This window comes from Nerophis ophidion, linkage group LG04 (assembly GCF_033978795.1).
Source record: "Nerophis ophidion isolate RoL-2023_Sa linkage group LG04, RoL_Noph_v1.0, whole genome shotgun sequence".
Taxonomy (NCBI): Eukaryota; Metazoa; Chordata; class Actinopteri; order Syngnathiformes; family Syngnathidae; genus Nerophis; species Nerophis ophidion.
Window position 1 is genome coordinate 25,704,770 of NC_084614.1, and position 26,529 is coordinate 25,731,298.

A 26,529-nucleotide genomic window follows, 5' to 3' on the forward strand; every position below is an offset into this window, starting at 1 on the left:
AGTATGACACATAGAATGGACCTGCTATCCCCGTTTAAATAAGAAAATCTCATTTCAGTAGGCCTTTAAGTGAACAGAATAAGGGGTGCAATACACTTTGCATCTCTGTCTCCATTAATATGCAAAATATACACTGATCATAAAAATACTGGAAGAAGAAAACGGAAATATAACTATTTGGCATGCACAATGGGATTTATCAAACTCATCACCGATTTGGAAGCCCTATTTTATGTTTTATTTAGTAACTGTGTTAACTGACAATTCCACACACGGCTGCAGGATCAGTGCTCGTGCTGCACAGACACACCATGGACAGATGACAATCCTCCGTCATACGTGTACGTTTCAGCATATTTGGATGGTCAGAAAAAAAAAATATATTAGATATATTGTCTATTTAACAACATAATTTTATAGCTCCGCTCTCCCTTAGAGATAGAGTGAGAAGCTAAGCCATCCGGGGGGAGCTCAAAGTAAAGCCGCTGCTCCTCCACATCGAGAGGAGCCAAATGAGGTGGTTCGGGCATCTGTTCAGGATGCCACCTGAATGTTTCCCTGGATAGGTGTTTAGGGCACATCCAGTAGGCACAGGGAAGACCCAGGACATGTTGGGAAGACTATGTCTCCCGGCTGGCCTGGGAACGCCTCGCGATACCCCGGGAAGAGCTGGACCAAGTGGCTGAGGAGAGGAAAGTGTGGGCTTCCCTATAGGCTGCTGCCCCGCGACCTCGGATGAGCGGAAGAAGATGAATGGATGGATGCCATTTTATAGCTGTTAGATGACTTAAGGCAGGGGTCGGGGACCTTTTTGGCTGAGAGAGCCATACAAGCCAAATATTTCTAAAAGTATTTCCGTGAGAGCCATATAATTTATTTATTTTTAACACTGAATACAACTATATGCGTGCATTTTTAAGAAAGGCCAACATTTTTAGAGTAAAATAAGTTTTTTATTCTTTTTAATAACATTGTTATTCTGAGGCTAACCAAAAATAAATAAAACACTTCTTACCATTAATGCGACTTCTTGAACAGGTGCGGTAAAAACCGGATGGATGGATGAAAATGCATGCGAATGTTTTATATTTTGAACGTTATTTTCGACACTGTGATTACCAGCGGAATTATTCTTTACATATCGTGTTAAGCAATTTCAGCTAAGATTTATCTGAGAGCCAGGTGCAGTCATCAAAAGAGCCACATCTGGCTCTAGAGCCAGAGGTTCCCTACCCCTGACTTAAGGGCTGATTAAAACTAATTCAATTGATGTGTTTTGGTTTCTGTGACAGGGCTCCAGCCGTCATTGTGTGGGTTGCAGTGACAATTGATACAGGACGCATCGTAGCAGGTTTGACTCTGGTTTGTTGTTTCAATAAACCTAGTTTCTTGCCAGTCGGTCGCACCACTTTCTAGCGCGCCGTTTCTTCCCGCTCGTCGCGGCGCACCTTTCAGTGGCTGCGTCGTCCGCTGGGGCTCATCTTGCTCTGGGTCTCTCTCGTCGCGTTCGTGGTCTTCCTTCTCGGGTGGTTCCTCTTCTACTTATGCCCCGATTGTTCCTCCTTCTCCCCTTTTCTGCTGCAGAAGAAGATGTAGGGATTGAGAGCAGGTGTGTGAACTACACACCTGACTCTGATGGGTGCAGTGTCGCTCCAGGCGTGCCCCGCCTCTCTGCTCCGCTGCATGCTCCGCCTCCTGGCCGCCATCTTGGGCAGGACCAAGGTTTGTCCGAGCCTGCTGTCAGCTCGTCGGCACCGTCTCTCCACAGTTCCCTTTAGTATTTACTTTAATAAAGTTTTTTTTTTTCCACATAAAAATTACTTATATGAAAAAAAAACTTCTTGAAGTATGCATTGTTGATTATTGAGCGCAGTAAGTGCAGCCTCTCTCCCATGCACCTTCAGCGGTAAAGGGGAAAAAAAGGGTGTCCGTGTAGATGCACTGCACAACTGCTTGTAAAATTCCCATAAAAAGTGGTGGATGTCTCCTGCATGTTTGAACAGTGTCTTTGTGGTGATGCCCCATACACACAAAAATCCTCATTTAGATAAGGCGGTCTACACCACTTTACAAATCACACGCAATACGCCCACTAATAGCACACACTAATTTATCAATTAACCACGGTGTTTAGCGCGTGGTATTTGGATCTGAGTAGCTAACAACCAAGCTCTATGAAGAGGGCAATGTCACTTTTGTATTATCACAGACAACTCATGCTGGAGCATGATGGAGCAGCGCGTGCACATGATGATCCCTTCACATTTCTGACTGTCCCCTCCTCCTTAGTGACCTTACTAGATTGCTCAAGTGAAATAACAAGACAGTAACATCATGTATGTCTTACAGGTGCACAAGAACAGCACTAGAAGTTCAGGAAGCCAGGCTGTGTATCAACAACGCAGATAAACAGTACATCTTATCAACATGTTTAACACAGCATGCAAAACTGTGTCAAGATTCTCATTCAACCTTAACCGACACAGTCCAAGGTCTGTTACTATCACAGAAATGCATACTCAAGCTTCTTTCTGTAGGTCAAGTCAATCTCTAAACTCAATCTGTGGTTCCCTCTAGTGGCTAGTAGTACACTTTCAGTGCTTTTTAGGATAGGATTGAATAGATCAGGGGTGTCCGAACTTTTTCCACAGAGGGCCGCACACGGACAAATTTAAGCATGCGGGGGCAGTTTTGATATTTTTCATTTTTCTAAACATAACAAAATATAAGGATTTTTTTAATCCTTAGGGCTCCTGGGGAGCATAGAGGGTCTCAGTCACTAAAATGTTAAAAATAAGTCAAATTATTATTGTTATTGTTTTTTCAATGCTTACAGTAAATCTTTATATCAATATTTTTCATTTTTCTAAACATAACAAAATATAAGGATTTTTTTAATCCTTAGGGCTCCTGGGGAGCATAGAGGGTCTCAGTCACTAAAATGTTAAAAATAAGTCAAATTATTATTGTTATTGTTTTTTCAATGCTTACAGTAAATCTTCATATCAATTTGAAGTTGATATAAAGTAAAACAAATAAGATTTTATGCCGTTTCTGTCAAAGACAACTTTGTTTTTTATAGTAAAACTGAAATATGCAGTATTTAGATAGATAGATGGATAGATGGATAAATAGATAGATAGATAGATAGATAGATAGATAGATAGATAGATAGATAGATAGATAGATAGATAGATAGATAGATAGATAGATAGATAGATAGATAGATAGATAGATAGATAGATAGATAGATAGATAGATAGATAGATAGATAGATAGATAGATAGATAGATAGATAGATAGATAGATAGATAGATAGATAGATAGATAGATAGATAGATAGATAGATAGATAGATGGATAGATAGATGGATAGATAGATGGATAGATAGATAGATAGTACTTTATTGATTCCTTCAGGAGAGTTCCTTTATTTAGCAATTAAAGCCCTCAAAGATCAATAATGCAGGACAACATTGATTTTAATTGTTTACTATTTTTGAGTAATCACAGTGAAAATTTCAATAAAATTCTTCGAAATATTTTTGATATCCGAAAGGTTCCCCACTCATAAAGTGATGCATTTTAATTAGTTTGTTTTGTTAAACTTTTAACACTTAAATTTCCAGATCAACTTCCGATATATCTGTCAGTTTTAAGTTTGAACTATTATTATGTTTGTTGTATGCTCTTTTGTTAAAATGTTGATGTTTTTATATGGCAAGCATACAACATATGGAATATTTTTTCCACATAAAACATTTTAAAGTGATAATTTTTAAGTAATAATTCATTATAACATATTTTTTGACCTTTTTTTTGAGCAATTGAAAAAAAAGAAAATAAAGACAAAAGGAAAAAAAAAAACACTGCCCGCATGGCAGGTTTGTGTCAACATTGCCATTTTTTCTCATTAGATTTCACCTCATTCCACTTTTTTAAAATGTTTTTGATTTTTGCAATACTATCAATTTTGCAATTTTTGCAGAATGTGTGGCGGGCCGGTAAACGATTAGCTGCGGGCCGCAAATGGCCCCCGGGCCGCACTTTGTACACCCCTGGAATAGATAGACCAGGTGTGTCAAACTCATTTTAGCTCAAGAAAATCTATTCTTACGTTGCCCAGATGGGTAAAATCATGGCATAATAACCTAAAAATACAACTATGGCAACTTTTACTTTGGCCCAAAATAGAACAAGCACATCCGGGAATTGTACATTACACAAATAATCATCTTTATTGAAAAAAACAAAAAACCCTTCAAGTTAGTTGAAAATTCTGAGGAAAAAATTGGTGCGGATTCAAAAACACCATGAAAAACACAATAAACTTAGACTTAATCTCGGTGCATCTACAAAGCAGTTAAACTCTAAGTCATAGCCCATCTAAGATTGAACAAAAAACTAAATAAAGCGTAAAGAAAAAATATTCTATGTATTAACTACGTCATTTGTCATTTTCACTGTTTTATATATATATTTTTAATTTGTAGAAAACAAAATAATTGTTACATAACTATTTAAATGTGCAGTGTCTCATGCAGCATTTTTACTGTATAACATATTTGCAATGTTGGTGTTTTGCCTCTTAATAAAGACAGATGTATGGTGCACCTTGTTCTGCTCACTTAACAGACGCAATCCACTTTGTACAAGTTTTGTAGATCAGGTTCGCGTGAGCTATCAGGTTTTCACATTTCTAGTATATGCAACCCTTGAGTAGATCAGGCCCTAAATGTACAGCGGAAAGAAGGGGTGTGGGAGACAGTGTTGACAACGCTGTGCGTACTTCCTGAATGTTTCAAATCACACATTGCTTGTCCATTGCCTTCTTTAGACTCACAACGAGCTAGCAAAACTAGTAAAAATGCTAAAAAAGGGGTTGAAATTACTTAAAAAGCACACAAAGTAGCACAGTAGCTAACAGCAGCGCTGCTCTCCTGACTGAATGAGCACGGAGATCGATGAGCATGCTCACGGCGAATGTGCTGCCGGGAACAAAATGGCTGGACTAAAGCATATTTCCATTCGTTATGTGATTCCTAAATTGACATTTTAATATAACAAGAGGTTCGTGAATCGAAGAGTGCATAGATTAGATTAAATAGTACTTTATTTATTCCTTTAGGAGAGTTCCTTCAGGAAAATTAAAATGTTCAGCACAATCCCATTCAAGATCAGACAAACATTACAGGGAGACAGAACAGGATCGCGGACGGGTCTGCCGGCTTCCAGCGCCCCTTACAAAAAAGATGAGATACAGGTAAACAAGGGGGGGGGGGGGGGGGAATGGGAGAAAAAAATAGAAGTTTAAAATAAAATAAAAAAATCAGTGTTAGCCTGGGCCCTGAAGAGGGGGTGCAGACTGAGGCCAGGGGGGGGCAACTCGACTCTCGGCCGCCAACCAACTCTCAGCCAGTGTCCAGTCCGCATGGATGAGGGAGGATACGTCCAAGGTGACTGAGGTGTCCGACACCTGCTCACCCAGCCAAGACACCGCAAAGCCTCTCCGTCCCGGCGCTCAGTGCTAGCTCCGCAACCCTGTCCCCTCATCCGCATCTCCTCCAGTCCCTCCAAACCGACTCTGGTGTGGCAGAGACCCAGCAGCTGGTCTCCATGGCCAAAAGGCTCCCGGGAGGCAGATCCAGAAGTCCACAAAAAAGCAACGCAGAGGTCACGAAAGTGCCACCCCTTGTCACACAGTCCCAAAGGGGCCCGGACCAAAAGGCAGAAAAATTTAATAACACATGAAAACAAGAGGGAAACACAAAAGGATGATACAAGAGCACAGAGCTCCTGCCGACAGCAGCCACTACAGCAGCGCAATCTTGGGGGGGAAAAATAAATAAATAAAATAAAAAAAACATACATACATAAAGGGGTTCGTAAATGGAGGTTCCACTAAAGTTTTATTTTGCATAAAGTCTAGAATGGTGGTGGCAGACGGTCTGGGGATGCATGAGTGCTGCCAGTCTAGGGATGTTACGGTTAATTGAGTTGAGTTGAGTTTGAGTTTATTTGGAACATGCATGCATACAACATGATACATCACGATTTCCAGTTTCTCTTTTCAACATGTTCGAAAAGGAGTAGGAAGAATCAGAGCTTATTTAATCGTACCCCTTTTCTTTTACATCACAGTTGCTAAAACTTTTGTTCACTTCCTGTTCTCAGTGTATTCACAATATACTCCATAAGTAATCAAAATACAAATAAATAAATAATTGGTGAAGTAAGTTATATTCCATACGATGAGATAAGTAAGATTATTTTGAGAATGAAAGAATGGATGGATGAATACATTCAGAATGTTTATCTTGGTTCTTCTTCTTTGTACTTTGTAAACACTTCCAGTTTGAAGAGTTTCTTGAAGTGGATCATATTAGTACATTGTTTGATTTCTATGCTTAATCCATTCCATAATTTAATTCCACATACTGATATAGTGAAGGTCTTAAGTGTTGTACGAGCGTACAAATGTTTTAAATTACGTTTTTCTCTAAGATTATATTTTTCCTCTTTTGTTGAGAAGAATTGTTGTATATTCTTGGGTAGCAGGTTATAGTTTGCTTTGTGTATCATTTTAGCTGTTTGCAAATTCACTGTCGTGGAATTTCAGTATCTTTGATTCAATAAATAAAGGCTCTGTATGTTCTCTATATCCAACATTATGTATTTTTCTAACTGATCTTTTTTGTAACACTGTTAGTGAATGAAGTGTACATTTGTAATTATTTCCCCATACTTCTACACAGTAACTCAGATATGGTAACACTAGTGAGCAGTAGAGAATATGAAGTGATTTTTGGTCTAGAACATATTTGGCTTTATTCATTATTGACGTGTTTCTTGCTACTTTATGTTGTATGTTTTTACACAAGATTTCCAGTTCAATTTATCATCAATCATTGTACCTAGAAATTTGGTTTCATTTACTCTTTCAATTTCTATCCTGTCTATTTGTATTTGTGTTTGACTTTCTCTTCTACCGTTACCAAATAGCATTATTTTAGTTCTACTGAGATTCAATGTCTGTTTTTGTCAAACCATTTCTTTAATTTGTTGATTTCTTCTGTTATTATTTTTATTATCTTCTCTGTGTTCTCTCCTGAACAAAACGCTGTTGTATCATCCGCAAATAATACTAACTTTAAATCTTTTGTAACTTTACAAATGTCATTTATATAGAGATTGAATAATTTAGGTCCTAGTATTGATCCCTGAGGTACACCATAGGATATATTTAGCGTTGTAGAAGTGTGTTCGCCTAGCTTCACGTATTGTTTCCTGTTCGTTTGATAACTTCTTATCCAATTTAAGACTAACCCTCTGAAGCCATATCGTTCTTGTTTTTTGATTAAAATATTGTGATTAATTGTGTCAAAAGCTTTAGTTGGATCCATAAACACTGCTGCCGCACATTTATAACTATCTACTGCATTGGTAATTTCTTCTATAATTTCAATTAAAGCCATTGAAGTTGAAACGTTAGCTCTGTATCCATATTGGTTCTCTTCTATTTTTATTTATGAAACTCTGTTATTTAACAGTTTTTCAATTATTTTAGAAAATTGTGGAAGTAAAGAAACAGGTCTATAATTTGTAAATAGATGTTTGTCTCCAGTCTTATAAATTGGTGCAACTTTAGCTATGTTCATTTTGTGTGGAAATATACCTGTTTGAAATGATAGGTTACTAATGTACATTAATGGTCCTGAGTTCTCTTCAATAACCTTTTTTATTGTTTCCATATCAATTCCGTTACAATCAGTTGAAGTCTTAGATTTAAATTTTTTCACGATTGTAACTATTTCCTCTTTTGTCACATTACTGAGGAACATGGAGTAGGGATTTCGCTCTATGGCATCATTATAGTCCTCAATTGAAACTGGGTCTGGAATCCTTTCTTCCAATTTTGGTCCAATATCAAAGTAATTATTAAAGCTTTCAACTACTTCCTTTATGTTGTCATTATGTTTATTTCCGTCTAAGAAGTATCGGGGGTAATCCCTCTTAGTGTCATTTTTAATTATGCTATTGAGAATGCCCCATCTTGCTCTCATATTATTTTTGTTCCTGTCCAATAATTCACTGTAAATTTATTTTCTACATGATCGTAGTGTGTTTGTTAACTTGTTTTTATACTTTTTGTACTTAATTTATAGCACAAAGAACTAAAGAGGCAGACATTTTCTATATAGTGTATTCTTCTTAAAAGCATTTTTTAATTCTTTTGTCATCCATGGTTGATTATTCTTTCTCTGCTAACTGCTGAGTTGTTTCCATGGACAATGTTTGTCCATGTTTGCCTTTGAAAGAAACATGAATTGTAGCGTATGTGGAAATGCCACCGATGAGCTCTGCCTCTCATATGTCCTTTGGGGTCTTTTATGTTTTCATTTGTTTTTGCCTTTTTTGTGGGCCTTTTTAAAGTCTGCGCTGTGACCACGTGGTTTTGAGGTGCGCTAAAAGGGTGAAAGCTAATCATAGCACTGTAGCTCCTGCGATTGTCACCGTTTGACAATCGAGCCACTGTGTGACAAACAATTTTCCTTGTGGTGTCAATAAAGTTTGTCTTAAAAACTAATTACATAACACTAAAACTAGGATTTTGAAAATAACAATTATGTCTTAGGTCCAAATCAATTATGGGACATTGTAAGTCACTGTTTGTTGTTTTTTATGTGTAGCAAATGTGAACAGGAAAGAAGTCACAGTAAAGCCTAAATGAGCAAAATACTGTAAATATTACAAACCCCGTTTCCATATGAGTTGGGAAATTGTGTTAGATGTAAATATAAACGGAATACAATGATTTGCAAATCATTTTCAACCCATATTTAGTTGAATATGCTACAAAGACAACATATTTGATGTTCAAACTGATTAACATTTTTTTTTGTTGTAAATAATTATTAACTTTAGAATTTGATGCCAGCAACACGTGACAAAGAAGTTGGGAAAGGTGGCAATAAATACTGATAAAGTTGAGAAATACTCATCAAACACTTATTTGGAACATCCCACAGGTGTTCAGGCTAATTGGGAACAGATGGGTGCCATGTTTGGGTAAAAAAGCAGCTTGCATGAAATGCTATATAATTCACAAACAAGGATGGGGTGAGGGTCACCAATTTGTAAGCAAATTGTCTAACAGTTTTAGAACAACATTTCTTAACGAGCTATTGCAAGGAATTTAGGGATTTTACCATTTACGGTCCGTAAAATCATCAAAAGGTTCAGAGAATCTGGAGAAATCACTGCACGTAAGCAATGATATTACGGACCTTTGATCCCTCAGGCGGAACTGCATCAAAAACAGAAATCAGTGTGTAAAGGATATCACCACATGGGCTCAGGAACACTTCATAAAACCACTGTCAGTAACTACAGTTGGTCGCTACATCTGTAAGTGCAAGTTAAAACTCTGCTATGCAAAGCAAAACCCATTTATCAACAACACCAAGGAACGCCGCTGGCTTTGCTGGGCCCGAGATCATCTAAGATGGACTGATGCAAAGTGGAAAAATGTTCTGTGTTCTGACGAGTCCACATTTCAAATTATATTTGGAAACTGTGGACGTGGTGTCCTCCGGAACAAAGAGGAAAATACCATCTGGATTGTTATAGGCGCAAAGTTCAAAAGCCAGTATCTGTGTATTAGTGCCCAAGTCATGGGTAACTTAAGCATCCGTGAAGGCACCATTAATGGTGAATGGTCCATACAGGTTTTGGAGCAACATATGTTGTCATCCAAGCAACGTTGTCATGGACGCCCCTGCTTATTTCAGTAAGAGTGTTTTTAAAAGAAAAGGTGATGTAACACAGTGGTGAACATTTCCTTTCCCAAGTACTTTGGTACGTGTTGCAGCCAAGAAATTCAAAGTTAATTATTATTTGCAAAAAAAACAAACATTTTTATGAGTTTGAACTTCAAATATCTTGTCTTTGTAGTGAATATGGGTTGAAAAGGATTTGCAAATCATAGTATTCAGTTTATATTTACATCCAACACAATTTCCCAACTCATATGGAAACGGGGTTTTTTTATGTTATTTTAAATGTGTATGTTACAACATTACATACATACTTACAGCATGTATATGGTTTTTGGATGTATTTTTGGGCGCATTGTTAGTATTGCTAGCTGTCTGTTACTAGCAGTTTTACTATTTAGAATGCACAGAGAAGGAAAAGAAGTGAATTTTTGTCTCACATACGGATTGTAGATGATGGGATACATTGTTAAAAATTGCAGTTCCTCTTTTTAAATGCAACACAATTTTAATTCTAGGTTTGCTTTTAGCGGTTACATCATTAATACGCACGTGGAGCTCACAGTATAAGATAAGAATATGTCATATTCTGTAGAAGAAGAATTGTTGGCCTATCACTAACATTATCACGCAAATATTCAATCAGGAGCATTTTCTGGTTATCCGGGAACAAACGTTGATTGCCATGAATGAGGACTGCCTCTGCTGATACCAAAACATGGCGAATTGTAAAATTGTGTCGTCATGTGTCAGAGAGATTGAGAAAACTTGTGTGCCATGGACTATTCAGATTCACAAGGTTTTTATTACTGCTATCACCATCCATCCATCCATTTTCTACCGCTTATTCCCTTTAGGGTCGCGGAGGGCGCTGGTGCCTATCTCAGCTACAATCGGGCGGAAGGCGGCGTACACCCTGGACAAGTTGCCACCTCATAGCAGGGCACTGCTATCACTCATGTAAAAAAAAAAAATGTCAAACAGGCCTTGCATCATCGCCCAACACTTGACCGTGATCTATGTTGCAGTACCCCCTAACCCATCCAAGTTAAGGATATACAGTTGTGTCTTGTTATGTCTCACCTATTGCACAAAAGGAAACACTACAGTACATGTTACGTTTTCTCATCACAACATTGCTGCTTTATCAATGAAAGCCAAAGCAGTGTAACAACTTTGCTTTGTTAAAGTGTGATTAGATTGTCACGGCTTGCTTTAGTGGGAGGGGATGCTCCATTGCCCCACTTGATGATGTCACTGTGATGTAAGCGTGCTTATCTCTTACTTGGGTTCTTTTGGATGATGATTGCGCTCGGCTAAATTGTAAGTCAGTAAGGCATCCTTGAGCGCAAACATAGGGTCAGATGTGTTTTGAAAAAAAGAAACATTGTTTTAAAGAATCATTTCCCATCCATATGTGAGTGTCTTGCATAATTTCAACGCTCAATAAAACATTTTTATGTAAGAAAAGTTTATGTCGTATTGAAAAATAGCAGGTGGAAAAGGGTAGATAAATTGCAGTCATGAAACTTAATGAATTGACATGCATTAATTGGAATCTGAATATAATTAATGATACAACATAAATTACTTATTTATAAAAGTAAAACTGACAACACAGTACATATATTTAAATAGAAACATTTTTCTTAAACAGGATTACTACATAAATAATATTTTAGGGACGCAGAAGCTTAATGACTGTATACTTTTTTATTAGATATTCATTGCTGAAAAATGTCTAAAAAAAAATAGCAGTCATGAAACCTAATGACAAGAAACATTGACATACATTAATTGGAATTATAAATAACACAATATTAATTAAAAATAACAATATAATTAATAAGTTCATATAAAATATGAATTAAACATATCAATTACATTTTAGCATTTTACTTGAATATGTATATATGAATAATCTTTTAGTGACTGAGACTGTATATCTTTTTTTATCATTAATTAATGATTTATTATTTGTCAAAATGCGCTTTATTTTTACTATACTTTTGCAGCATTAAAAACAATTCCACATCAAAGGCACATGATTAATACTATAAATAGTTCTTTTTTCCCCTCTTTTCACAAATGTTATGGCATCAATTAATAAAATGTGTATTGTCCATATAAAAAAAAAAAAAAAAAAAAGTACAGTATATAGTAGTTTCCTATTTCTTGTGTCTGTGTGTAAGAGGTGGAGCAACTTAGGGAGGAGCAGGGGTCATCTTGGCACATAAATACTTGTTGCTGTCTCACATATAGAACCATACTTTGTTCACAGTCCAAAATGTCTTCAACTGATATACTGCAGGTCATTGGCGGATTCACGCTAGTTTTCTTCTTGCTTAAAATGGGGTGGAAATGCTGGCGTGGCTTCAGAGAGTTCATTTGGTCTGAGTTTTGGCGAGTGGATCTAAGGACTTACGGGCAATGGGCAGGTAATGTTTAACATTTTTTGTGTTTATTTGCGAAAATGTAAGCATGGCGCTAAGGTTCTTGTAGTTTATTATACCTCAAAATATGATATGTTACAGTGTGTGCTACTTATATACTTCTTCCAACCCGGATTGATGATGTTGCCTGAAAATCAAACTGGAGCTACAAAAATTGTCAGCTTCAATGTTAAAATCAAATTTATAACAGAAATGTGGCATTTTTCCGCCAATAAGCACACATCTGATGATGAAAGTCATGTCATTTTGTCTTTTAAAACGTAATTTCTTTTATGTTTTGGTTGCAAGTTGGAGACATTTGACAGCTTAGATCAGGGGTTTCCAAAGTGCAGTCCAGGGGCCATTTGCGAACCGCGGTAAATTGTTGGCATAAAATGAAACAAAATAAAACAGGAAAAAATGGAAACATAGAGAAAAACAGCCAGGGAGGTGAAGCTCTAAGAGAAACAAAGAATGAGGATTCAGGATGGGTACCTGTCTAATTTGGGACAGTACCAATTCCCAGCACCTGGAAATTGATAATGGTAACACTTTTCAGTACTTTTGTGTGTTTAAATGTGTAACAAAATAAAAAATATGTTGGATTTTTTTTGTGTTTTTTTTTTAAATAAATAAATGGGTTGTACTTGTATAGCGCTTTTCTACCTTATAAACATTGAGCTGTGCTGTCCAGTTGTCATTTTCTCTTCTTACACTTATGTGTCTCATTTGCAAGTACTGTAGTACAATACTGTACTAAACCGTACTATACTATATATAGTAGACTTTGCATGCAAATGCAATTCCAAGATGTTAGATGGCAGTAGTGTACAGAATACTTTGTATTTATTACACACCAGCTGTGTGGCTGTAACAGGTATCTTAGTGGTGGTTTTAAATACCAAATTTAGAGATGTTAAAATCGCCATGTAAAATTGCTAATGCTTACCGATAGCATGTCCATGGCATTCATCCATCCATCCATTTTCTACCGCTTGTCCCTTTCGGGGTGACGGGGGGTGCTGGAGCCTATATCCAATAAATTAGCATCCAGCTAGCACATTTTGAAAAGTAAAGCCTTAGGACTTGTTCACACTACAGGTCAAATACGCTTTTTTTTGCCCATACGCAACTGTATCAGACTTTTTTTCATGTCAGTGTGCAGTGTGAAGAGTGCAATTCCGAATTTTTCAAATCCGACCCAGGCCTCTTTTGTATGTGGATATAAATCGGATGAAAACGTGGTGCGTCCTCAATGTGAACGCTCCCGTGCTTCGGTCGCATTCATCCGACCAGAATGTCATCAAAAAGTGAAAAGGGTCATAATTATTTGCCAAAATAGGCGGTTACGAAATGAATAGTAGACAACGGAGCAGAAAACAGTTGAAAATAAAATGTTTTAGGAAATCACATGAAAGTGTCCCCACTCCTGTCACTGACTGCTCGCCCACAGACACACTCTTCAAGCAAACATCAAAGCAAATCATCCCCTTAAACAGACATATTTGTCCTTTTCCTTCCTAATCTTCTACGTGCAATAATTTGGTTCAGAAAATGCTGCCGTTGATTTCACGAAATCTTTGAAACTGCAACAAATGGGCCAGCACTGAAACCGACAACAGCTGCAGACATTTTTACTTCTGTAAACACCGCAGTGGCACAGTGGCTTCCTTCTCCTCCCATTTTTCCGCATGTGCACAGTACCTAGTAGAGATGCGCGGTTTACGGTCTCATCCGCGGAGTTTATCCGCGGGTCGGGCGGGTGACATGACGAAAAAATTGATTTTAATTAGATTCGGGCGGGTGGCGGTTGAATCATCCGGAATATTTGGTATACATGGTTCTGGGATCGGTATCCTTTGCCATTCAAAGAGCCATTTAAGACCCGTGTTACACAAAGCGAAGAAGTCAATAGGAGACACTAATATTCTCTAGAATGACTACCAGCAGTCACCCAGGTAATAAGTATTAGGGTGTGCTATGAAGTCATTGACTTTGTCGCCCTCTACAGCATATACGGTCTGCTTGTCAGTCCAGCAACATGTTGTGTATGGCTTCCGCAGCAACACGCACACGACTGCAAGGCATAGTGGGTGACACAGAGTACACTAATGGTTGTGATATAAACAATTTTAACACTCTTAGTAATATGCGCCACGCTGTGAAGCCACACCAAACAAGATTGACAAACACATTTCGGGAGGACATCCTCCCAGTAACACAACATAAACGCAACACAACAAATACCCAGAATCCTTTGTATCCATGACACTTCCTGACTATTTTATACACCCCGCTAGCAGCAAACCTCCCCACCCTGTGCATCGGTAAGGTGGGCGGCGTTGGGGGCACGGGGGTGTAAAATGTATTCAGGAAGTGTCACGGACACAAAGGATTCTGGGTATTTGTTGGGTTGCGTTTAAGTTGTGTTACTGTGAGGATGTTCTCCCGAAATGTGTTTGTCAATCTTGTATTGTGTGGCTTCACAGCGTGGCGCATATTAGTAAGTGTTAAAGTTGTTTATATCACAACCATCAGTGTACTCTGTATCACCCAGTATGCGTTTCAATCTTGTACGTGTGATTGCGGAAGCTGCACACAACATTATGCCAGACTAACAATCGGTGTGTACATGTTGTTGAAGGTGTCAAAGGCAATGGCTTCACAGCACGGCCATTTCCTTGTCATCAAGATGAACGCCAATTGGATAATCGCGAGAACTTTAGCGGCTCCAATTGTCTTCGTTACTCTGTGAAACGGGTTTCGACAGCTCTTTGGGTGGTAAAGGTGACCAACCTCTGATGTACTTCAGCGGGCGGTGGCGGGCGGTAACGGTCCTGATAAAATGTTGGTTCGGGTGGACGGCGGGTGGATGACGACTTTGGTGACGCGGTTGCGGATGATATAATTGCCTATTCGCGCATCTCTAGTACCTAGGCTCAAAACTAAAAAGCACAGGTCCCTGCAGCCATCATACAGTATATCTCAAGAGAACTGTGATCCTTTGACAGTGGTCGTGGCGGTCTTGATGCTGTGGTTGATACTGATGTTGATGATGGTGAAGATGATGATGACAATATCATGAAGAGTGACACATATGCACTTTATGCCATGCAATTTGAAGGTTTACTAAATGTACTTCATGAGGCAGCATAGAATGATGATGGAGATAATGACAATTTGTGTAGCTAATTTATTTTTTTATTTTTTTATTTACTGTATATATTATACTGTTTTGCATGCATGTCTCTGACTGCAAGGCAAATTTACCTGCGAGTAGAAAAAAAAAAAATCTACTGGTAATCTAATCATGTCCGCCTGCGGGTCAGATTGCATTCACATTAGAAATCAAATTTTTTTAATAATGAGAACGGCCACTAAAAAATTGGATTTGACAAAAAAGTCCAAATTGGACATCAGACCCTGCAGCGTCTTTCTGTGTGGAGTTTGCATATTCTCCCCGTGACTGTGTGGCTTCCTCCCACCTCCAAAGACATGCACCTGGGAATAGGTTTGATTGGCAACACTAAATTGTCCCGAGTGTGTGAATGCGAGTGTGAATGTCGTCTATCTTTGTTGGCCCTGCTATGAAGGGGCGACTTGTCCAGGGTGTACCGCGCCTCTCGCCCGAATGAAGCTGAGATAGGCTCCGAAAGGGACAAGCGGTGGAAAATAAATGGATGCATGGACTTGAGTTGGTTGCGCTGTACTGTAAGTCCGCCGCGGCTTCCAACATTTTATTGCTTGCCCGCACGTGCATGCTGCTACCTGCATGTCGCGTATGTAACCTTGGGGACTTTAGCTTTTTTTTTTTCTGTATAAACTTTGTGTGGTGAACTACACTTTAGGCTGTGGGGTTGAGTGTGTTGTGCGGGTGTTGGTATTGTATTGGCGGGTTACATGGACAGGAGGGGATGATGATGATTATTATGCGGGATTATTTTGTGTGGTATTAAAATACACCAGATTATGTTGTGGCTAAAGGTCTAATGTATTTTGTTCATTTATTGTTGAACACGTCTCCAGCTGGATATCAGGTCCTAGTTAGCGCAGTGGCAACGACACCCGGAGAACGTTGCTGCGTTTGTTACAAATTTAATGCTACTGTTTGCCAGCAATTTTCTGTGAGTTTACAATGAAAATGTTCACAGTTCTGAGTTCGCAATCCTTCATAACCTGGGTTAGATCACGAGCATGCCTGTTTCTGAATGTCAATAATAATGCTTGCAGAAATATTCATTATGCCCCATGACTATCTACAACCTGTATTATGTCTTCAGGGTAAGTGGGATATATTTATTCTTGTCCATGGGACAATCAACAGGGCCTCAGTCTAATAAATATTACATCATCACACCCAAGACAATTGGGCATACACCCACACACCACCCCACGCCTTCACGACCGCTTTTTCCCCTTGGGGTGATGGTTGGATGGCAGCGCTTCAAAGCAGCAGTCGCCTTCCAGGGCCCCAACTCCCCGCCCCTCGGTTGCGAGTTTGTCGTGATTAAATGTAACGTGTTTATGTGTGCATTGCACTGAGTTTTTTTCCCACTCCAGACTAGGCCCCTTTAGGAGCCCAGTCTAGATTGTATTTTTTTACTCATCTTCTTCCCCAGCGTTTTACCTTTTCCCATCTTTAACAGGGCGCCTCGTGGCGAACCATCAGCGTTCCTGTTCTGTAACCCTGTACACTGTTTGTTTGTCTAATCTTGAACGGGTTTGTGCTGTAAACAAAAATGTTGTTGTACTTGTTGCAATGGCAATAAAGACCTACCTACCTACCTAATTAAAGACCTACCTACCTAGAACTGTTATAAGGCGAGTACCAGCACAGTACCATGGCTCATTGAGCTGTGGCGGGTGTGTACTTGAGTTTACTATGCGGTCCTAATGTACATTTTTGCTTATTTTTTCTTGTTGTCCTCTTAGACAAGCAACCTGTATTAAAATTTGGTAGAGTACAATGTTTTTATTCATATAAATCTTTTTGCTTCCTCCTATAGTTGTCACAGGAGCCACATCTGGAATAGGTAAAGCTTATGCCTTAGAGGTGAGTCTCCTAAATAGTACACAAAGTTGCTGGAAAAGTCCAGGGCTATGTTTCATCATTTAACGGTTTTGTTTAATGTGTTCTTGTCTTCAGTTGGCACAAAGAGGCCTGAATGTCGTTTTAGTGAGCAGATGTGGCGAGAAGCTTCGACAGGTGGCCAAAGAGATTGGTGAGGAGCCGTCACAGGGGCCAAAAAATTGTGCCAATACTTTTGAAAATGCATATTAGTATTGTATTGGCCCTGAAAATAAAATTTGGTAGCCAAAACATATGGCAGGATTCTGGCCCCTATTACTGTAAATCACCATTGTAATCATGATCCTAATAACATTTTATTTTTGTCTGTCAGAGGGTCAGTATGGACAAAAAACTTGCACCATTCGAGTGGACTTCACACACAAACACAACATTTATCCTTTCATTGCCAAACAACTACAAGACATGGACATCGGAATACTAGGTAAGCAAAGAGCAGCTATTATTAATCATACCAAATGTAGTTCAATGTTATAACATAAGCATCACCAAAAATATTCTAAAGATGGACGTGATTAAATAAAGTTCATATCAGTCTTCTGTACACGATGCATGGTGAAGTTACGTGCTGGTGGCCTAGCATGTGTCAGAGTTAGTTTGTGACGAACCCCAAGATGCAGAGACGGAGGCAGGCATTGAACAGGAAAACATGATTTAATTAAAATATTAGAACAAGAACGAACCAAAGGGGTATAACCAAAAGCGCGCACGAGGCGGATAACAAACTAAGGGAGCTAGCATGGGAGCTAGAAAAGAAAGGAGCTTAACATGGAAGCTAGCAAAAACAAAAAGGGTCTAGCGTGGAAGCCAGTGGGTAGCGAGCAGGAAAACAGAAGTCGTAATGTGTGGTACAAAACAAACTGGAAGCAGGGAACAAAAAACAGTAGGCTACAAACATCTAACGGACATAACTTACCGCTACGCTGCAAATACAAACCCCGTTTCCATATGAGTTGGGAAATTGTGTTAGATGTAAATATAAACAGAATACAATGATTTGCAAATCCTTTTCAACCCATATTCAATTGAATGCACTACAAAGACAAGATATTTGATATTCAAACTCATAAAATTTATTTTTTATTTTTTTGCAAATAATAATTAACTTAGAATTTCATGGCTGCAACAAGTGCCAAAGTAGTTGGGAAAGGGCATGTTCACCACTGTGTTACATCACCTTTTCTTTTAACAACACTCAAACGTTTGGGAACTGAGGAAACTAATTGTTGAAGCTTTGAAAGTGGAATTCTTTCTCATTCTTGATTTATCAATCAATCAATCAATCAATGTTTACTTATATAGCCCTAAATCACTAGTGTCTCAAAGGGCTGCACAAACCACCACGACATCCTCGGTAGGCCCACATAAGGGCAAGGAAAACTCACACCCAGTGGGACATTGGTGACAATAATGACCCAGTGGGACGTCGGTGACAATGATGACTATGAGAACCTTAGAGAGGAGGAAAGCAATGGATGTCGAGCGGGTCTAACATGATACTGTGAAAGTTCAATCCACAATGGATACAACACAGTCGCGGGAGTCCAGTCCAAAGAGGATCCAAGACACAGCAGCGAGAGTCCCGTTCACAGCGGAGCCAGCAGGAAACCATCCCAAGCGTAGGCGGACCAGCAGCGCAGAGATGTCCCCAGCCGATACACAGGCAAGCAGTACATGGCCACCGGATCGGACTGGACCCCCTCCACACGGGAGAGTGGGACATAGAAGAAAAAGAAAAGAAACGGCAGATCAACTGGTCTAAAAAGGGAGTCTATTTAAAGGCTAGAGTATACAAATGAGTTTTAAGGTGAGACTTAAATGCTTCTACTGAGGTGGCATCGCGAACTGTTACCGGGAGGGTATTCCAGAGTACTGGAGCCCGAACGGAAAATGCTCTATAGCCCGCAGACTTTTTTTGGGCTTTGGGAATCACTAATAAGCCGGAATCCTTTGAACGCAGATTTCTTGCCGGGACATATGGTACAATACAATCGGCAAGATAAGATGGAGCTAGACCGTGTAGTATTTTATACGTAAGTAGTAAAACCTTAAAGTCACATCTTAAGTGCACAGGAAGCCAGTGCAGGTGAGCCAGTACAGGCGTAATGTGATCAAACTTTCTTGTTCTTGTCAAAAGTCTAGCAGCCGCATTTTGTACCAACTGTAATCTTTTAATGCTAGACATGGGGAGACCCGAAAATAATACGTTACAGTAGTCGAGGCGAGACGTAACAAACGCATGGATAATGATCTCAGCGTCTTTAGTGGACAGAATGGAGCGAATTTTAGCGATGTTACGGAGATGAAAGAAGGCCGTTTTAGTAACGCTTTTAATGTGTGCCTCAAAGGAGAGAGTTGGGTCGAAGATAATACCCAGATTCTTTACCGTGTCGCCTTGTTTAATTGTTTGGTTGTCAAATGTTAGAGTTGTATTATTAAATAGAGTTCGGTGTCTAGCAGGACCGATAATCAGCATTTCCGTTTTTTTGGCGTTGAGTTGCAAAAAGTTAGCGGACATCCATTGTTTAATTTCATTAAGACACGCCTCCAGCTGACTACAATCCGGCGTGTTGGTCAGCTTTAGGGGCATGTAGAGTTGGGTGTCATCAGCATAACAGTGAAAGCTAACACCGTATTTGCGTATGATGTCACCTAGCGGCAGCATGTAGATGCTGAAGAGTGCAGGGCCAAGGACCGAACCCTGGGGAACTCCACACGTTACCTTAACGTAGTCCGAGGTCACATTGTTATGGGAGACACACTGCATCCTATCAGTAAGATAAGAGTTAAACCAAGACAGGGCTAAGTCTGACATACCAATTCGTGTTTTGATACGTTCTAATAAAATATTATGATCGACGGTATCGAAAGCAGCGCTAAGATCGAGGAGCAGCAACATAGATGACGCATCAGAATCCATCGTTAGCAATAGATCATTAGTCATTTTTGCGAGGGCTGTCTCCGTCGAGTGATTTGCCCTGAAACCGGATTGAAAGGTTTCACATAGATTGTTAGACGCTAAGTGTTCATTTAACTGCTCCGCAACAATTTTTTCAAGGATTTTTGAAATAAAGGGAAGGTGAGACACCGGTCGGTAATTTACCATGAGGTCAGGATCGAGGTTAGGTCTTTTAAGAAGAGGATGAATAACCGCTTTTTTGAATGCTAGGGGAACAGTGCCCGAGGAGAGTGATAAGTTTATAATATTTAGCACTGATGGACCTAATAATACAAAGAGTTCCTTGATCAGTTTCCCAGGAAGAGGGTCAAGTAAACATGTTGTCTGTTTTATTCCCTTAACACGTTGTAACAATTCCTCTAATGTTATTTCCTCAAAACGAGAGAAACTATTTTGGAGGGCAGTATCCGCCGTATATGCAATCGTGTCAGTGTTAATAGAACCCCGTTGTAGCTGGGACGCATTGTCTTTAATCTCCTTTCTAATGACTTCAATTTTCTTACTAAAGAATTGCATAAAGTCATCAGCTGAGTGGGTTAAGCTACTGGAAGGAGTCCCTTGTTGGGTTAGCGATGCTACCGTACTAAACAAAAATTTAGGATCGTTTTTATTACGGTGGATGAGATTTGAGTAATATTTAGCTTTAGCTAAGGTAAGCATGCGTTTATAAGTTATTAAACCATCACTCCATGCTTGATGGTGCACCTCAAGTTTAGTCGTGCGCCATTTGCGTTCCAGCTTTCTGCATAATAATTTCTGAGCTCTAGTTTCTTCTGTAAACCACGGGGTGCGCTTTTTTGGAGCCTTTTTTAACTTTAGCGGTGCTATGTTATCAATGGTTTCGCGCAGGGCGTCGTTAAAGTTGTTAGTGAGGTTATCAATAGAGCCCACATACTTTGGGAATGGTGCCATTACCGAGGGCAGTAGGTCCGCAAGAGTTGTCGTTGTGGCTGTATTAATGTTGCGGCTGCTATAGCAGTTATTATTATTATTAGTTTGACGAACATGCGTCTGAACCTCGAATTTTATAAGGTAATGATCGGACAATACTTTAGTATACGGGAGTATCGTAACTTTGGAAACGGTGATGCCCCTGACAAGCACTAGGTCTATCGTATTACCGTTGCGATGCGTGGGTTCATTTATTATTTGTGTGAGACCACAGCTATCAATTACAGTCTGGAGCGCTACGCACGGTGGGTCCGATGGGGTATTCATATGGATATTAAAGTCCCCCATTATGATTATATTATCGGCGTGTGTCACTAGATCAGCAACGAACTCTGAGAATTCATTAATAAAGTCCGAATAGGGCCCTGGGGGGCGGTAGATAACAGCCAGGTGTAGAGGCAGCGGTGTGACAGACCTCATAGTAAGCACCTCAAACGATTTATATTTATTATTTATGTTAGGACTAAGGTTAAAGTTTTCGTTGTATATTAGTGCGACCCCCCCACCCCTTTTGAGCGGACGGGCAATATGCGCATGTGTAAAGTTAGGAGGACATGCCTCATTTAGCGCAAAAAAGTCGTTTGGTTTAAGCCAGGTTTCGCTGAGACCGATGACGTTAAGATTGTTGTCTCTGATAATATCATTAACTAACAACGTTTTGGGAGACAATGATCTTATGTTTAAAAAACCTACATTATAGGTAGTGGGCTGTTTTAGGGAGTTTTTGATCAAATTATCCGTAGTAGCAATATTAATAATGTTGTGTTTATTATGCCCAGTGCATTTAGTATAGTTACGACCATATCTAGGAATTGATACGACAGGAATTTTCCGATTGTTTGATTGTTGCTTTGATAAACTGCACGCATCATGGTTAGCCACCTCAGTAACGGGGATTTTCCGATTGTTTGTTTGTTGCTTTGATAAACTGCACGCATCATGGTTAGCCACCTCAGTAACGGGGATTTTCCGATTGTTTGTTTGTTGCTTTGATAAACTGCACGCATCATAGATAGCCACCTCAGTAAAACACATGTCCAACTCTGAAACACTCAAAGCAGAAACAACTTGTTCTAATTTAACAGACTCCTTACCCAGACCAGTAGTCGCGCATTTTCCATCTAAATCCGTCTTCGGGATGGAGGAAAGTGGTGTTCTGTGGGGATTAGCCTTCTGCTTTGTTTTTAGCCCCGCTCGGCATCCGCGTTTCCGATCACACCGCTGGCGTCTGCTCCGTAGACGGCCCCCACTGCTACTAGACTCCCCTGCTTCACAGGCCGCTGGATGTAGCCGCCGATGTAATCCCATGCTAGTTAGCAAGTCTAGCACGCAAGTGTCTATCGGTCCAAAACGGCCCGATGTGTCCACATCCAGAAGTGTCTGGCGGTCGTACGTGATCACGGAGTGACCACGATGTGAGCCAGCCATAAAGTTTGTGGAATTGTCCGGTATTTCTGCCAAATGTTCCATCTTTAGCAGCAGCTCCTCGAGAGCGCAGCCCGTCCGGGCGCCGCCATCTTGGAATATCAAAAAATATTTATGTAGAGCTTTAGTCGTTCAACAGTCCGGGGTCTCCGCTGTTCTATTTTATGTGCCACACATTTTCAATGGGAGACAGGTCTGGACTGCAGGCACGCCAGGAAAGTACCCGCACTCTTTTACTACGAAACCACACTGTTGTAACACGTGGCTTGGCATTGTCTTGCTGAAATAAGCAGGGGCGTCCATGACAACGTTGCTTGGATGACAACATATGTTGCTCCAAAACCTGTATGGACCATTCAGCAATAATGGTGCCTTCACAGATGTGTAAGTTACCCATGCTTTGGGCCTTAATGCACCCCCATACCATCACAGATGCTGGCTTTTGAACTTTGCGCCTATAACAATCCGGATGGTTCACTTCCTCTTTGTCCCGGAGGACACCACGTCCACAGTTTCCAAATATAATTTGAAATGTGGACTCGACAGACCACAGAACACTTTTCCACTTGGCATCAGTCCATCTTAGATGAGCTCGGGCCCAGCCAAGCCAGCGGAGTTCCTTGGTGTTCTTGATAAATGGGTTTTGCTTTGCATAGCACAGTTTTAACTTGCACTTACAGATGTAGCAACCAACTGTAGTTACTGACAGTGGTTTTGTGAAGTGTTCCTGAGCCCATGTGGTGATGTCCTTTACACACTGATGTCGGTTTTTGATGCAGTACTGCCTGAGGGATCAAGGGTCCGTAATATTATCACTTACATGCAGTGATTTCTCCAGATTCTCTGAACCTTTTGATGATTTTACGGACCGTAGATGGTAAAATCCCTAAATTCCTTGCAATAGCTCTTTGAGAAATGTTGTTCTAAAACTGTTCGACAATTTGCTTACAAATTGGTGACCCTCGCCCCATCCTTGTTTGTGAATTACTTAGCATTTCATGGAAGGTTCATTTTATACTCAATCATGGCACCCACCTGTTCCCTATTACCCTGCACACCTGTGGGATGTTCCAAATAAGTGTTTGAGGAGCATTTCTCAACTTTATCAGTATTTATTGCCACCTTTCCCAACTTCTTTGTCACGTGTTGCTGGCATCAAATTCTAAAGTTAATGATTATTTGCAAAAAGTAAAATGTTTATCAGTTTGAACATCAAATACTGTATGTCGTCTTTGTAGCATATTAAACTAAATATGGGTTGAAAATGATTTGCAAATCATAGTATTGTGTTTGTATTTACATCTAACACAATTTCCAAACTCATATGGAAACGGGGTTTGTACAAGACACGGCACGACACGACAGGAGCGACAAGAGCGACGTCGACCAGACAATAATCCAGCCCTGACTGGAGGACAAAAGCAGGTACAAATAGAACGGGCTGATTGACACCAGGTGCCAATCAGCCGCAGCTGTGGAGAAACAGCGCACAGGGGAAAAAAACAGGAAACAGACAAAATAAGAGCGCTGACAGGAACCAAAAACAGAAAATACTAAACACACACAGAGGAAAAACTAAAACACAAACAAACTGTCAGCAGCAAGCCTGACAGCATGTAATTTTACGTTATATGTTATGTTACTGTTTTTGTTATGTTATATGTTTTTACTGTATATGTTTTCTTTTATATGTAATGTTATGTTACTGTATATGTTATGTTACTGGATTTTATGTTATATGGTATGTTACTGTTTACGTTGTTGTTATATGTTGTGTTGTGTGTAATGTTACGTTATATGTTATTATGTTACTGTATATGTTATGTTATGTTATGCTCAAAGTTATGTTCAAAGTCCTGTTGTGACGTTGTGTGTTATTCTGCATGTTATGTGTCAATTTATATGGTATGTTAGACTGTATGTTGTGTTATATGATATGGGTTAGGACTTTATATGTTATAAGTTATGCATCTGTTTTGTCATCTTTTCTCATGTTATGGTGTATGTTACGTTACACGTTACATTATGTTGTAGGTTATTTTATGTTATGATTAGTGTTACGTTACATTGTTTTATTTTATTGAGGCATTTTATCCCTCTTTATATTTTTTATATATATTATTCAATAAATATTTAATGATCATTTTAGTACATTGTAGCTGAGATAGGCACCAGCGCCCCCCACAACCCCAAAAGGGAATAAGCGGTAGAAAATGGATGGATGGATGGATGTTTTTATTCAACTGAAATACTAAATTTAATTTAAAAAAGACAATGAAATAATACAATTTTGTCCTTCGCCACATGATTATGTATATTATTTTAGAACAAAACCACAAAAATATATATCGAGAATGTTTAAATTCCGATCATGTGTTATCCAACCTACTATATTTGATTACCTTTTCAATGGGTAAAACAATAGTGATAACTCCGCTTATGTCTGTGTCACAGTAAACAACGTGGCAATGTCCTACTCTGATGATTTTGCCTCATTCCTCGAAATTCCAAATGCTGAGCAGGTAAATGGTTGTTGAATGACAAATGACTACTCTGTGAATTGTTGCATGTAACATCTTGGTTCTTGTTTGTGTGTGTGTGTGTGTGTGTGTGTGTGTGTGTGTGTGTGTGTGTGTGTGTGTGTGTGCGTGTGTGTGTGTGTGTGTCCAGAAAATCACTGAGGTCATCAACTGTAACACACTTTCTGTGGCTCAGGTAAGATCTAATACTGTAATGTCATACAGTATTAGATGTTTGATTATTACACAATCTAATTTCATTCTCTCCCCATGCTCAGACCACAAGATTAGTTCTTCCTGGCATGCTTAAAAGGTACGTTAATGCGCCAGGTAGCCAATTAAGTGTATATCTACTGTAATAGAATGTTCACACAATTGTCATGGTTGTCTTTTGCAGAAACAAAGGCTTGATCATAAATATTTCCTCCCAAGTGGGGATCCATGCACAGCCTTTGTTGGCCCTTTACTCCGCCACTAAGGTACACTTTCATTTAAATACAATAACTTAAATTATGTTAGATTCTAGCTTACCTGTGATTTGTTTTGTGCCTTTTCTTCTTCTTCCTTGCAGGCGTTTGTGATTTATTTCTCCCAGTGTCTGCATGCTGAGTACAAGTCAAAGGGTATTACTGTGCAGGTAAACAGCTGACAGAAATGCGAAAAATTATTGACAGAATGAATAAGTCAAATTTTGTTTTCCAAAACAGAGAAAACGAATGATGACAATCTATGCAATTGTGATTGTATACCCGAATATTCTAACTATGTTATAAAATGTTAAATATTGGCAAAAAACCCTAGATAAAGTATTCATCACATAATTGATAACAATGACAGAAATACTCAAATATATGATAATACATTGAATTATGATGATTAATATAAAAATGCATTAATAGTCCATATATAAATAATTATACACATATCTATTCAAATTAAACATAAATTGATACATTCAATTAAAAAACAAACAAAAAAACTCTTACTATCTTAACCTGTACTGGGAAATTTGGCATAACATATCTCACAATTGAGTGCATAAAAGCCTGTATCAGCAACAATATGTCATTTGTAATATCATCCCAGGCTTAAATACGGCCTGAGAATCCTTCTGTCTTTCTAGTAATCATAAAAATAATTTTACTTAAAAAATCTGAATTTTGGTGAATGGAAATCTTAATAATTGGAGACTAAACAATTCTGTTCAATTATCCAACAAGAATAATAATACTGTTGCATTTTGGTTAGACTCTAGAAGTTTTGACATTAGCTCAATAAAATGACTGTATTCCTGATATTGAACCCATTTCTCAAAATAAAATCTCATATAATTCTATTTTTGTATTATATTCTCATATCATAACTTGGTTAGTTTTGAT

At 39.0% G+C, this 26,529-nt stretch overlaps 1 protein-coding gene across 1 annotated transcript in view; it reads left to right on the forward strand.

Moving 5' to 3' along the window:
* The first annotated feature begins 12,062 nt into the window (after positions 1-12,062).
* Positions 12,063-26,529, forward strand: part of hsd20b2 (hydroxysteroid (20-beta) dehydrogenase 2) — a 16,104-nt gene continuing 1,637 nt past the window's right edge. Inside the window, exons 1-9 of the mRNA XM_061897649.1 lie at positions 12,063-12,213; positions 17,214-17,260; positions 17,354-17,429; positions 17,610-17,720; positions 25,086-25,153; positions 25,302-25,346; positions 25,429-25,463; positions 25,548-25,629; positions 25,722-25,787. Coding sequence (XP_061753633.1) covers positions 12,063-12,213; positions 17,214-17,260; positions 17,354-17,429; positions 17,610-17,720; positions 25,086-25,153; positions 25,302-25,346; positions 25,429-25,463; positions 25,548-25,629; positions 25,722-25,787 — 681 coding nt within the window. The remainder of the gene's footprint in view (positions 12,214-17,213; positions 17,261-17,353; positions 17,430-17,609; positions 17,721-25,085; positions 25,154-25,301; positions 25,347-25,428; positions 25,464-25,547; positions 25,630-25,721; positions 25,788-26,529) is intronic.